The sequence below is a fragment of the Natator depressus genome, chromosome 7, assembly GCF_965152275.1.
Source record: "Natator depressus isolate rNatDep1 chromosome 7, rNatDep2.hap1, whole genome shotgun sequence".
NCBI classification, from domain to species: domain Eukaryota; kingdom Metazoa; phylum Chordata; order Testudines; family Cheloniidae; genus Natator; species Natator depressus.
The window spans coordinates 97034270-97049830 of record NC_134240.1 but is presented as its reverse complement, the minus strand read 5'-3'; the positions used below and the strand labels follow the sequence as shown (position 1 = coordinate 97049830).

General features: G+C 38.7%; 1 protein-coding gene across 10 annotated transcripts in view; it reads left to right on the top strand.

Annotated features, from left to right (window-relative positions):
• JAKMIP3 (Janus kinase and microtubule interacting protein 3) overlaps positions 1–15561 on the top strand; it is a 149356-nt gene that overhangs the window by 127721 nt on the left and 6074 nt on the right. For 5 of the 10 annotated variants that reach the window (XM_074959132.1, XM_074959130.1, XM_074959128.1 and 2 more), the window contains 7 exons: positions 2728–2790; positions 5719–5817; positions 6941–7039; positions 7137–7196; positions 10692–10757; positions 11244–11312; positions 11404–11481. In XM_074959132.1, coding sequence (XP_074815233.1) covers positions 2728–2790; positions 5719–5817; positions 6941–7039; positions 7137–7196; positions 10692–10757; positions 11244–11312; positions 11404–11481 — 534 coding nt within the window. The remainder of the gene's footprint in view (positions 1–2727; positions 2791–5718; positions 5818–6940; positions 7040–7136; positions 7197–10691; positions 10758–11243; positions 11313–11403; positions 11482–15561) is intronic. The other 5 variants (XM_074959131.1, XM_074959129.1, XM_074959133.1 and 2 more) reach the window with 1 other exon arrangement.

Here is a 15561-nt window from a genome sequence, read left to right as displayed (position 1 = left end):
CTCAAGGGCTTCTTTTCCATGGGTCCAGATGATGAAGATGTCTTCAGTGTAGCGCAAGTAGAGTAGGGGCATTAGGGGACGAGAGCTGAGGAAGCGTTGTTCTAAGTCAGCCATAAAAATGTTGGCATACTGTGGGGCCATGCGGGTACCCATAGCAGTGCCACTGACTTGAAGGTATACATTGTCCCCAAATGTGAAATAGTGTTTTAGAAAACACTAGATGTTTTTCTAAAAGCTATGCTCTAGGAATTATTCTGAGAAAGTTCTATGGCCTGTGTTATACAGGAGGTCAGACTAGATAATCATAATGGTCTTTTCTGGCCTTGGAATATGTCCCTGCCTCTGCATGCCATTTTCATCCCCACTAGCTTGAATCCCAAGGCTGGTACAGAACCTGCATGCTTAGTGTTGCCATTGCCTGTTGAGCTGTGAAAAAGAGAACCCAAAGGCAGCTAAAATTGGAGATGTGCTGGATTCAAAATACATTGTACTCACTTTTATCCATAGGCAGTGAAAAATATACCTGCATTTATAGAATATGAATATCTTCATATCTAGAATTCTTGCAGATAACAAACGCCCATACTTCCTTTGGATGGATGGCTAGCTCCATTGAAAATACCAAAAATGCTGCCTTTCTAGCACATTAGTTATTTACGTTTCCAATCCAGAAGATGATACACAAAATTATTTTTCACAACTTTCTTTTTAAAACCTCAAAAAGGGGAACAAAATCTAGTGGACTGTTAATGGAAGTAGAAGCCAGGAGCATCTGAGTCAGAATATGGCAAATCATTTGATTTCAATGTGAGCTGAGACTGTTCTACTTTTACTTGAAGCTGCCCAGCAATTGTTAGGCTCAAACCCATACCTGTTTACGCATTGGTAAAATGAGGCTGCTAATATTTATATAATTCACAGGCATTGCAAGGGTTCATTAGCGAATGGGCTAGATTAATCTAGTGTTACAGTAGCATGGGGAAAGGCTCCACCACCTCAATTCTACCAGGGTGCCCACAGGTCAGTGATGGCTGAAGAGGAGGAAGGGTAAGTCAGATGGGTGATGTCTTCACTTAAATTTCTATTGGGGCCTTGACATGGTCATCTAGTTGTCTCTCCTGGTGGAAACTCTAAAGGATGTAGGTGGGGGTGTGCTGGCTGCCTCCGTCTCTGCACCAGCTGTGACCTGGTCCAGTGTTTGTGTGGCACTTTGAAAATGAAAAGTGCAACATACTTTGAGCACTAAATATTATTACAGTTCTGTGTAAAGTCCTACTTTTGGTCCCAGTTGAAATGGATGACATCTGCAGACTGTGGGGGTAAACGTGACCAGAAAAGTGAAATACATCTATTTGTTCTTAGCTGAATTTTCTTTTATCAACAAGTGGCTAAATAAGTGGGAGTCCTCAAAGTCACATTAAAAATCAATATAAAAATTATTCATAAATTCTTTTAGCAGCTCAGGTTCGGCTTTTACAGGCTTTATTCTGTTCTTACATCCCTGGAGTTTTCACGGGTTTTAAACCCCTCCCCATATGAAATAACCTGGAGAAACTTTCAATAAACTAGAATTCCACCCCCTAAAGCTCCCTCATCAATATCCAGGGACATCTTTAGTGTGTGATTCTCCTCCATGTGGACTACCCGGTGAGAATAGGTTCTCCATGTTCTGGCCCTTTAAAAGGTGCCTAAGCAAAAATGATAAATTACCCACTCCCCATTTTCTTCCTGTGCTGTTCAGCTTTTGGAATCCTATCTGCCTGCATTTCTCCCTGTAAATGTTTCAACTGGATCTTCCAAAATTGGAGGACTCAGCAAACCACTGCCATGCCTTCTGACAGGGAAGGGAGAAGAGAACTGGCTACACCAGCCTAGAAGTAGAATTTCCATAATGGCCCTCTATTCAATAGCCCCCATCCCTTCAGCTAGGGCTGGAGGAGGGTCTCCTTAGGTCTTATAAGTGATGGAATATAGTGGGTCCTCCGTCATTATAATTCCGTTTCAAACTTCTTCAAAAGATGGAATGAATCATTACAAAAAATTGAATTTTCTAGGAAAAAGACATTTTGATTTCTATTTTCAGCAGAGTGAAAAATTAATTGTTCAAAACATTCTCTACATATGGTGCCTTGAGAGAATAATTGTGAAGATATTTATTATTATTAATCACTCACATAGCACTTTTCAAAGGGATTTACAAACTTTAACTATAAGTAATCACTTGCTTGCCAGCTCAGCCCAAAGCATCACTGTCTCAGTGAGCAACTAATGTTCCAATTGTTTTTCCCCCATTTCAATCTAATAAAATAATTCATCCATCTAAAAATATGATTTATCTTTCTTAATCTTGGGAAACATGGAAATCAAAATACTATAACTGCTATTATCTGTTTATTAAATTATTGCAATGGAGGTGCCTAACTTCTCGCTTTTATTACAATCATCATTCATTTCATTGATTGACAGGATTTTTCATGTTTTTTTTTAAATTGGAGTATTTATATTCCAATTACATTTAAAAAAACACAAAATACTATGTTAAAAGAACTTTAAGATGCAAAGTCAAGCACTCAGAAAAGTAAGGAAATGTCAGAATTAAGGTTGCCTGTTAAATTTTAATTCAGCCCGCTTCTGTGTATGCATTATGATACAGTCTGTAATTACATGATCATATACTATAGCAGCACTGTTAGTTTCTCCTATAATATTAATCATTTATATTTTAAGGACATGAAGTGGATTGAGGAGAAGCAAGCTTTATATAGAAGAAATCAAGAACTTGTAGAAAAGGTATTTATTCTCAGCATTTCTATTCCTACATTTAATATGTTTTTAGTTATATAAATAAAAAGAGATTAAGGAAGGATGAGGTTGGGCTGCCATGTACTGTGGCTGGGAAGGAGATTAAAGATAATCTAGATGTGGTCCAAAAACTAAATGAATGTTTTGCCTCGGTTTTCAGTAAAGATGCTCATATGTACACGTGCATTAAGGCAGTACTGCTGATGGAAATGAGTGTCTAGAAATCAAAACCATCAAAATGATCACATCTGACGTGGAAGAAAAGAGCTTAATGTGCTCAGGTCAAGGGGAAGAGATCATTTCCATCCCAGAATACTGAAAGAACTGACTCAAGAGATTGCTAGTCTGCTAGCAACAATCTTTAAGTCTGTCTCCCATATGATTGGAGAATAGCTCACTTAATACCTATAGTTAAGAAAGGGAAAAAAGTGATCTGGGCAATTACAGACCCGTTAGTCTGACCTCAGCGGTGTGCAAGCTTTTAGAACAAATTTTGAAGGAAAGAATAATTAAATCATAGAGGTAAGTGGTAAAAGGGATGCAATGCAACATGGGTTTCCCAAAGATAGATAATGCCAGGCTAACCTGATTTCCTTCCTTGAGAAAACACTGATTTTTTTTTTTTAGATAAGGGAAGTGCAATAGATCAAACATACTTGAACTTCATTAAAGCATTTGACATGGTGCCATATGAGAAATTGTTCATTCGGTTAGGGAAGATGGGAATCAATACACAATTTTAAGGTGGATAAAGAATTGGCTAAAGGAGAGAAGGCACTGGGTTGTGGTAAAAGGTGAATTATCAGACTGGAAAGAGGTTACTAGTGGAGTTCCTTGAAGATTGGTCTTGTGACCATCCTTATTCAATATTTCTGCACAAAAGGTAGGATGAGCTAATGAAATTTGGTGGTGATACAAAGTTGGGAGGCATTGTCAATACAGAGGAGGATCGGAATATTGTACAGGAAGATCTGGATGATTAAATTCTTTAGTACAAAGTGAAAGGTCATGCACTAAGGGCCTAATAATAAGAATTTCTGTTGCAAGCTGGGGACTCATCAGCTGGAAGCAACAGAGGAGGAGAGAAACCTGGATGTGTGTGTCAATCACAAGATGACTGTGCCACCATTGTGATGTGGCTATGAAAAAAGCAAACACAATCCTAAAATGTACTAGTTGAGGCAATTCTAGTACAGATAGAGAAGTATTAATGCACTGATAAGACTACATTTGGAATACTGGGGTCAATTCTGGTCCCCCATGTTCAAGAAAGAGTAAATTAAATAGCAACAGGGGAATGGAGGACCTGTCTTATGAGAGGATACTGGAAGAGCTTGGCTTTTTTAGCCTAGCAAAAAGAAAGCTTAGACAAGATATGATTGCTCTCTATAAATACATTAGGAGAGTAAATACCAGGAAGGCTAAAGAGTTATTTAAACTAAAAGAAAATGTGGGCACAAGAACAAACGGATACAAACTGGCCACAAACAAATTCAGGCTGGAAATTAGAAAAAGGTTTCTAACCAGCAGAAGGGTGAAGTGCTGGAACACCCTCCCAATAGGAGTTAGGTGCAGGGAGTGGGACAAACAACTAAATTAGTTTTCAGAGAGATCCACACAAATGTATGAATGCAATTGTATGATGGGATTGTTTGTGATGGCAAAAGACAGGGCTCCAAAGCCCTGCAGCTCACTTCTGCTTTATGTCCTATGTTCCTAAAGCTCATGCTTCAGGATTTCAGACAGCCACTGGTAGGGGTCAGGAAGGGATTTCTTCCTCCCTTCCCCCAGGCCTCCACCAGTGTATTCTGGGAAGGTTTTTTTTACCTCTTTCCTCTGAGTATCAGGGGTGGCCACAGCTGGAGATAAGACATTGGGCAGAGTAGGCCAGGGCTCTGAGGTGGCATCAATCATTCTCTCTCTCAGGTGCTTGGCTGGCTGGTTCTAACCTAATTGATCACCATATGTGGGGTCAAGAAGGAATTTTTCCCCAGTCAGATTGGCAATGACCTTGGGAGTTTTTGCCTTCCTCTGCAGCATGTGAGTGTGGGTTGTTGCCAGGATTATCTGGATTATCTCTGCTTGTGACAAATAATAGTCTAGTTTTCTGTGGGTTGTAATACTTTGGCCTCATTTCAGTTGTTGGATTTAGTGTGTGGGTGTTGGTAGCCTGTGATATACAAGAGGTCAGACCAGATGATCTAGTGGTCCCTTATGGCCTTAAACTCTGTATATGTAGAAGCTTAAGGAATGCATGTGGTTTGTTAGTATTATTTAAGTACCACTATAAAATGTTTTAAAAGTATTCTGTGCCACTCTAATCAGAACAATTCTCAAACAGTAATAATATCTTCATCATGCCACAGTTCAGAAGGACGGATAAGGTCATTAGCTGGAGCTCTTCACCAGCTTTAGAACTCCTTGATAAGAGGAGCTAAGTAGATGGTCACTCTAGGGAGTGGCTTCTGAATTTTCCACACCCCTGGTCTATTTACTCAGCAGTCCCTTCATTTCATGCAGTGTATCAGGCTGTGCAGAGAATATTCCTACTGTGGACTTGTAATACACATATAGGTCTTGAGTCTGCATCCGTACCCACTTTGAGTAGTTCTTTACTCAGCAAGTCATCTAATTAAAAACAGTGTAAGGGTTGGAGAATTAAGCCCTTACTGATCAATCCTATTCCACTGTGTCTAAGATCTAAGCAGAATGATATCAGAGCTGTGAAATACAGAATCACACCTTGGGCCCAGAAGATTTGTAAAGTGACCTTGAAGTGTCACTGAATCCAAAATGTTTGCTTTTAAGCCACGAGCATTGCCCAGAGAAACTGAATTCTTAACAGGTTTAGGATTTATCCAAAAGTGATGAACCATCAAACTTTTTAAAAAAAATATATTTAATTTTATTTTTCAGATAAAACAAATGGAAACAGAAGAAGCTCGGTTAAAACATGATGTCCAGGATGCTAAAGATCAAAATGAACTCCTGGAGTTCAGAATATTAGAGCTTGAAGTAAGCAACAGTTATCTATACAACCGTTGTCACTCTTTCTGCATTATGTTGTGTAAGGCTAGAAGGCAGCCAAACTTGAGGAACCCCTCTGCTTTTATATTGAAGATGAGCTCTTCATTAAAAGTGACATCAGTGACTGGTACACAGTGATACTAAAAGAGGATTAAAAATACCCCAACAGAACAGCGTATCAAAATTGACGAATACTGATTTCTACCTGTCTTCCCACATAAGTTTTTCAAAGATCCTAACCTTTAAACTCTAGCGAGAGCCCAGTTTGTCATAGATGACTGATTTACTCTGCTGTTCTTCCACTAAACCTGTTTTAAAATTTATCAAGTGAAGCAAAATCAAAATGTAACACACAGACAATAATTATTAAGGAGTTTTTAGTTGTGATTGCTAAAAACCATTCAGCAATATATTGTTATTGTTCCACATGCAGATCAAGGACATTGCATGGCCCTTCACATTGTACTCATTCTGGTGAGCTTTTGTTTTGTTTTGTTTTGTCACACAGACTTTTTGCAGCATCTCTGGAGAGCATAGACCTTCAACCTTTGATCAAGCACTGCTGATTTGCAACATTTGTCAGACAGCACAGACAGTAATATCCCAAACAGATGTCACTTACTGTACATTACATTGGGTTTAAACACATCCAGGCTACCCAAATGTAGCCCACTTACATAGCCAAAATAATGACTAGACAGTCATGGTTGGTGAAAATTGGTGAAGCGGTGTGAAGAAAGCTTGTATTATTACTGTGTAAGCTTGCTTTATTCTCTCTGTGGATAAAGAGAGATCTTCGCTGCCTGTCAGTCTAGTGAAATCTTCCACAGGCATTATAACTTCACAGATAAACAGCACTTTTTCTTCTGCATCTTAGAATAAATAGCCATAAAAGGCAGAATGAAAGATTTCCCACCTTTCTGTACAATAAATATTCTTATGAATAGTGCTACTCTGTAATTTACATATTTATGATGTATTACTTTTTCAGAGTACGTTTTATGGAATGCCCATATTTATAACATATTCTTAATGAAGCTGAAACTTACAGTACAATATGATGGTTAATTTAAAAATTAAATCTCCTTAAACATAATTATTTTTATTTTAGGAGAGAGAAAGAAGATCACCTGCTATCAACTTCCATCACATTCCTTTTACTGAGGGAAAAAGTCCTCTCCAAGTTTACTGTGAGGCAGAAGGTGTAACGGTAAGCAATCCCCATTTCTTAGGATTGCATCCTCTAAATACCAGGTGATGCTATATTCTGACTCCTTCTTTTCTGTACACTTTTCTCTTGTTGTTAGGATATACTAGTAGCGGAGCTAATGAAAAAGTTGGACATTTTAGGGGATAACGCCGTAAGTGTATGTTCCTTTAATAAATAAATTGTGCATGTTTCTGTTAATTATTTGTGCTTTTATTAATGTAGCATGAAGACAATCCAAAGCATGGGCTTTTTTTTTGGTTTGTTATTGAGGCTCCGGGCTACAGGCAGAATGCTCGCTGCAACTTAACATAATGTGTTAATGGGCCTTTCAGATGTGGCACAAAGCATCTTAATGTTATAACATGGCTCTTTGATTTTCAATTTCAAAAGGTTGGTAAAATTATTTTTAAAAACATGTTTTTTCATAGAAGATACTATATCTTTCCATTGTTCATGTGTTCTTTGCTTATTTGCTTACTTGTATTTATTTGGTATTGCATTTGAATAACTGCATTTTAACTTTGTAAGGCACCTCGAGCCTTAGATATAGGCACTTCTCAACTGAAATAAATAAATACATTAAATAGAAATAGTTTAAATAGTAGAAAGAAGAGAGGAGGTGGTACTTAATAGTGGGGTGGGGGAAACCTTTTCCCACCACTTTAAAATACTTTTTTAAAAAAATATTGTCGTCAGACTCCTTTTTTGATGTGTTTTTGGATTTTTACATAAAGCCTGAGGTACAGCCTTTATATGGGTTCAGAGTAAGGAGAAAGGAGAGTTGAAATTCCCTCCCTTAACCTAAGGGCCAAGCTACAGGGCTGTTTGCACTGTCCCCCCACCCCATTTCTCCTCCTGTTATTCCAGTTGGGCTGAAGTAGCAGCCACACCCTCTCTGTTTGGTTGTGCTGGAAACTGGGGTCAGTGGATCTGCATAAACATGGATGCGTAGTTTCTCACCTGGCCAGTCCCCAGTTCTCTCCTCTACTAACATTCCACACCAACCCCGCAGAGAGCAGGTCCATGGTGCAAATACAGGGGTTTCAACTGATCAACATCTAGTACAGCCTCTATGTGATGTTTAAATGATGTAGAGGGTCTTATGCTGGTCCTCTGCACCAGGAGTGAATTTGACACTTACTTACGCTGCATGTAAAAGGTACGCTTGTAGCATGGGTAGGCATACCAGTGCTAGCTTTAATCTAGCTAGCACAGGTAACAATATTCGTGTAGATGTGCTGGCACAGGCTTCAGCGCAGGCTAGCAACCAGAATACATACTCAGGGTCCCTGAAGGGCTTGCTTTTCGATTTGCTAGCAGGAACTGAAGCCCATGCCACTACACCTACACTGCTATTATTATCTGTGCTAACTAGATTAAAGCTAACACGTGTCTGCCTACCTCTACTACAATCACACCTTCATTTGCAGCGTAGCCACATCTTTAGTGCTTGTAGCCAACAGCACTGCAGTTCTTTCTTTTGCTGAAGCTGAGATAGGTCTGTTAAAGAATCATCTATTTAGCTTTTGCAGTAGAAAGTGAGAGTTGAATGGTTTTTTGTTTTGTTTTGTTTTCCATTTGAACAATTTATTAGTATGCTTGTTTTACAAGTTTTAGAAAAAGAATCCCAGGATTTTGCCTCCTGTGTGTTTTCGCCTTGCTTCCTCATGGTCCATGACGCCAGCGGAAGTTGTCGGCACTAAGTACCCAAACTGACGTGAAGGCAAAAGGTTGTTCTGCCACTTTTCCAGGTCCTTCAGCTGAACATCAAATCTGGGACTGATCACACCACACTTGTTCAGTCTGCCTGTGAGATTAACCACAATTTTCCCAGCTCTGTGATCTTGCCAGCCAGCCACAAAGCTCCAGCCAGGCACGTGTAGAGGCAGTTTAAAATAGCCTCTCTTTTCCTGTGGGGTTCTAGTTAGGCCATGTGGGTCATAATTTCTCCATGGGCTGTTGGATCATTCTCAGGCTACGTATACATGGTGAGCTACTGATGTGATTCCCAGTTCACATACACATACTCACACTAGCCCGTATCTGACCTAGCATGCTAAAAATAGTAGGGCAGCCACAATAGCATGGGCAGCAGTGGCACAGGCTAGCCGCCCCAAGTACATACTCACGAGGTTTAGGCTGGTTTATGCTGCCCAGATCCAGGACCTCAGAACCAAACAGACAGCTGAGAAGCGTCAGAAGAGGAATAAGAATGAATATTATTAATAATAGAGTATCCAAGAGTGTATAAACACCTTACTGACCTACAAAAGTTTGAGTTAACTATCTAAGTGCTGATCCTACAACCATGCATGCGAGTAACTTTACTAACATGAATACTTCCATTGTCTTCAGTTGAACTACTCACATAAAGTTACTCACAGACATAAATGTTTCCAAGGTAGGGCCCTAAGTAGACATACACAGACAAGGGAGGAGACAGAAGGGAAAATACAACAAGTGAGATTTTTTTACCATTTTTTTACTCTTATTCTTTCCTACTTTTCTTTCTTTATTGTTAAACCCTGACTTATTTGCTTACCTTTATTATTGGTTCTTAACAGTACCTACTGATTCCTAGCCTGTTTTTATTTTGTTTCTATTTCTTGTTGATTTTCTTTTTTTTCATTGGTTTTACTGGTTTTCTTTTAATGCTTAGAAGGGACTGCCAGATGTGAGCAGTCCCATTTAACTCAGTGAACTGCTTATGGGCGTTGGAGTTTGCAGGACTGGAGCCTTTCCTGTTTTTTGTTCTTTCCTCCACACATTTCACTTATATTATGAACATGTTGATATTCAATGTGCAAATGAGTCCAGGCCCAAGATTAGGTTGGTGACATCATTCTTGTGCAATGCATGGCCTAATACATCAATGTGACATCACCAGAATGCTTAGCAAAGAACTGAGATGTAGCTTTCAGCACTGGGTGCCATGTAGCCTTTCTATAATGCTAACTCCATAATGCCTCCCGGCTAACAGTGACAAAGAATGTGGTCTGTTAAGGCTTTTGCAATAGAGGCAAAAGCATAAAAATAACTTGCCAGCTGGATAAGATGCAAAATTCTAACCATTTCAAATCTATGAATATTTTAGTTTTCATTCACAGTTCGTAAGTGTAGTTGTAATAATTTAAAGATTGGCAGCAATAAACACACACATGCATATTGACAGTGTGTTCACTTTTAATCAAAATCTGAAGTAAAAAAAAGTTTTTAATTAGACATTTTCAGCAACCAACACTTTTGGGACTTTCACTTTTGCTTCTTTTCTTTTCTTTACTATGTGTTGTCTTGTGTAATTTTGCGGTTATCCCCAGTTGGGAAAAGAAAGGAAACAGTGCCACTTAATAAAAATCAGCTGGTTTTTGATGTGCCAACAGTTTGTTGGTAAGTGTGAAGCTTTTAAGGAGAATTAGGTGAGAATTAGAATTACATTGTTGTGTATGAGAACTTCTAGGAAATAGTTTTTTACTGTAACAACTCAGGATTAACTTTAAAAATTACAACCATATTGTATATTAAAATACGAATTTTTATTTCATGTAATATTCAAGGAGAGTATTTAAGTTTTTATATATTTAATGCAAGTGCTGCCCAAAACCAATACCAAGGCAGTGAGGTTTATTGTAATTATATTCTCCTTTTGTTGCAGAATCTGACCAACGAGGAGCAAGTAGTTGTCATACAAGCAAGGACAGTTCTGACACTGGCTGAAAAGGTAAAAACATATACATCCCTAGTAAGTGAAATCATGTTATACAAAGTTTTGCCCATCTCCGAATGAGTTGACTTGAGCACATTGGTAATGTAAATAATTGTTTCTTCACAAAATGATAGAATTTTTTAAGCACAATTATGCTTTTGTAAAACTTAGTAATTTATGAGGGAAAAATATGTAAAGATAATGTTCAGACAGTACCATAATTTATATTAATGTCATTTGAGTTATAAAAGATATATTGCAAGGCTTTGGAAAAGTGTCCATCTCCAAATCATCAATTTATATAGTAATTATCTAATGTGCTTGATACCTGCGCCCCTTAGTGGCTTTAAATTAAATGTATCTCATATGGTATGCTAGAGCTGTAATAAAAGTTTAGTAGAAGAACATGCTCTTTGGCAGAAGCCGTGTGCTGCCATTTTGACTCTGGAAACTGATCTATCAAGATTTAGGACTTAATCTCTTGTTATCTTTTGTATACAGTGGCTACAGCAGATAGAAGTGACAGAATCTGCATTACAGCAAAAGATGTTAGATCTTGAGAATGAAAAGGTACTATAGGGAGTGTTTTGACAATAAAAGAACAGTCATTCAAGTTGTTGCTAAAGTAATTGAGATAACCTAGTCTTCTTTACATCCTTAGGAGCTATTTAGTAAACAAAAGGGCTACTTGGATGATGAACTTGACTACAGGAAACAGTCTTTGGATCAAGCACACAAGGTAAGGAAAGTCAGTCTTGGTAGACCTATGATACCTTTAATAAATTACCTTATATAATCCTACAGTCCTTCTGCATACAGAACTCCTATTGAGTTCCAGTGGCTGGAAGAGTAGGTAAATTTAATTGTAAGCGAATTATTTAGACCTTGATCCAGCAACGAGCTACATATGGGCAAACCTTGTGCTTGCATGGTACTCTTTGCGAGATCAGGGCCTGAGTTATCATATGTTGTTGTTATTTATTAATTTGTATTGTAGAAACAGTTTAACATAGCTGAGATTCTAGTTTGCAACTGATGGAACAATATTTTGTGAGTATTCTCTTTTCCCTCCAAAAATAAATCTTCTATCTCAGGGTTTGTCCCAGGAACCTAGGCTACAAATCACCTAGCTAAAATAGGTATACCCTGCATCTACATTAGGACAAATGTTGAGTTTCTGTCAGGTTTACCTAGCATATATTCACTAATCCTGACCCCTAAATTTGACCACTTTACTTACTCAGTAAACAGTTTCCTACAATTGTGGTCTTATTTACAGCTGTACCTCATCACCCGAAAAACTAGCTAAACATATTTATGAAGTAAATATTTATAGCAATATTTTGCACAGTTGTAGCTTTTTCCTGCGCTTTGGGAATTATTTGTATCTTGGACATGGTCATGTCTTCTAATGGCTGAGAAGAATATTTCAGTCCTTCTTTTGAATGTCTAATACATGCAATGGTGTGAGAACATTTGGGGGAGCTCTTATTCAATACACTTTTTAGTCCTCTGGGTTTTTTTAAGAGCTTGATCTTGCCAAGTGCTCAGCTTTTCCTGGGACTAACTTCCATGCACAACATGGAGATGATCCCTGGTCAAGAACTGCGTATAATAAGCAGTTCTAAAACAGCTCCCTATTTCTGAAGTCCTCTGAAAGCGGTCATAGTAGTAAAGAGGGGGAAGATTGATTGGCATTGTCAATAACTCCTTTCTCTTCACAGAGTCCTCAAGCTTCCCACAGCATAAAACGAACTAAAGAAATTATTATGTTATCATAGTGACACCACCGGCATCTTGCAATAGGAAGAAAGTTAGTGTGTTGGTGCTATTTATTTCTGAGCACAGTTGAGCATATTGTGAGTCAGCTATTGCATTCACCCAATGCAATCTGTCTTAACTGCAGGGAAGGAATATCTCAGAGATGGAAGATCTACAGAGGTCATGGAAGGCACTGTAATATTGCAAGCCTGAGAAGTCTCTGTAGTCATCTCTGGAGAAAATAAATATAGTTCAGCAACTAACTTATCTGGTGTCCACTATCCAGCTGGTCAGAGCTCATCTTTGCTCACTCTTGTGCCATATGCAGAATTCTATGTATCTGGGATTATGTAATGATAATACATGAAATGAAAAGTCCCTGCAGACTGAACCTAATGTATACAGAATGCAGTGCAGAATTATCATAGACAGAACAATGTTGCTTCATCTGTTTTATCTTCAGAGACTAATTTAAATATGGAAATCTTCCCAAATCAACCATTTACCCATTTAACTTAACAGAGAATGAAGCTTTACCAGGGAGTCATAGAATACTTTTATTCCTGGTGAGTGCCCCATTCCCTCTCCATTATCTGTGTATAATCCCACCAAAAAGTCTAGCGGTTGGTAGGCTGGCTACAGCAAGGCATTGTGTAGCTATTCAGTACTTCCAGCTTCCCAATACTGTCTGTTCAGCACTTTACTTCCCATTGCTATTCATAAAAATATTGACAAATTAGTGGAAATGTAGAGAAGAGCAATAAAAATAATTGGTGGGCTGGACAGATAGATAGATCTTATCTATCTATAAACACGCAAGCTTTCAGTATAAATCAGTCTATTTATCTATCTATTTATTTATTTATCTATTAATCTATCTATCCTAAGCAATAACTGAGTGAGGACATAGATCTACAGAAATTTGGAGAGTATATATACTAAGGAGAGAGAGGCATTATTTAGAATAGCAAAATGGAGTGTATAATATGGAGCAATGGAATGAATCTGAGAAAAGCAAAAATGTACCCTGAGCATCAGAAAAAATTTCCTGACAGTGAGATCTATTGGACTATATGATACTCTCCCAAACAAAGTGATGGAACACCATCCCCACACCTGCATATGGGAGATTTAAAAGTAGATGGGACAAAGCACTAGTAAATGTACAATAGGGAATAATTTTGCATTGGCAGAGATATGGACTAGATACCCTAATAGATCTTTCCCATAGCCAGGGATGCTGGAACAATTTTTATAGTGGGGGTACTGAGAGCCATTGAACCAAACTGTAAACCCTGTATATGATGGAAACCACTTCAAGCCGTGGGTCCGGCAGCACCCCTAGTTCTAGCGCTTATGCCCATAGCTAGATTCTCCAAACCTAGCTACACAATATATCCCATGCCAGCTACTTGGGAAAAGGATAAGCTGAGAAGATGAATCATTAGGGAGAAAAGGTTTATAATACAATTCCAAAATGAGACACTTTTCTCCTCATGTTTCTGGTCCCTTCCTGATCTTGTCTGTGGTGGTAGTGTTATGAGGAGAGTTTCAAAGGCACAAATTGGAGTGTAGTGGCCAACTCTCAGAGAAAGTCAACAGGAGTTGAGCATCTAACTCTCTTTTTGTCTTTACAAATCCCCCACTGAAATACTAATGAGGCTACACTTGGACTAACCTCACACAAATTCTTGGTTTTTGAATATATCTTTTAGTTTGGAACATGGCTCCTGAACGGTGGTTATGGAGGTCAAGAGGGGTCATGTCAGCTTTCTGCCTTGGCGGGATAGCTGTTGTGGGCTCCTCACCCTTAATGTATTGTGGGATCTGTAGTGATGCTGGGGTCAAGGGTGATTACCAGTTTCGGCGTCTGGAAGAGATTTTTCCCATATGGCATGATTGGCAAACTGCTGTGTGAGTTTTTTCACCTGTCACCCAAAATCCAGCAGGTCTGGTTTGGGGATTTAAGTTACAGTTGTCTCAGATTTGTCAGTTGATATGCTAGAAAGGGTCCGATGTCAGGTCCCATAACCCAGTGGGCTGCCTGGGCCTTGAATCTGAGCATAGCATTGCATGGTGACAGGATAAACCGCTAAATCTTGTGCAGCTTGTGGGACCCCTCATCTTAATTCTCCTGCCTCCAGTGAGGAGGAGGGGAGCAGGTCAGGACTCTGGTTTCCAGGCAGGGTCCTATGGCAGGCCTGAGGGCATAAAGGGGCATGACCATCACACTTACTCAGAGATTTATAGTCCATGGGGGCAGCTGGTGCCAGTTGACACCTGCACTGGAACAACCCTGCTGGGTAGTTTGAAGTGCTTACCCTGGTGAGGTAATCGTTTTTAAATAAAGTTGTACCCTCTGAAATTCATCATATTATAGTGTCTAGGTCTCCTTGTTTTCGTGTCCACACCAAACCTCTATGAACATGTTTTTCTGCTGGGATTTACATAACTCCCTGCAACCAAAACATGGGGCCTGTACTAGTGCAGGCATGAGAAAGTGAAAGTGACAGGAAACAGAGGAGAGCAAAAAATAAAACTGACCAGTCTATTTTCTGTCTTCAGGTTGAATGAAATATAAAAAACTAAAGCAAACAGTGGATGAAAAGTGAATACGCCATCTCACGGGTTTATTAATTACACAAGTCAGGCCACTTGTTCTTTTTATATATTGCTCCTTTAAGAAAAACATTTCCTGCTAGAATCAGTGAACGAAATATTTTCTTCACAGTGTTTATAACCAAATCTGTGTCTGAACAACAAAAATTACATTTTAAAAATACATCATCAAGGTAGGAGAATAGTGTTTACCGTTTACACAGGGACATTTCCCAACCTTGTTTGTAATATTAATAACCCCTTAGAACCTCAAAACTGAAATGGAGTTTCCATAGCTTAGCTGTTTTCATGATGTTACACGATGTTGAGAAGATGGCTGTGAGGATGCAGACTTTTGATTTGTTTGACAAAGAGGTGAAGCAATTATTTAAAAATAAAATATACTCGTGAAAAGAATTAGATGAAAATTATATGAAGGAAAGTCAAAGTTTGGGTCTGT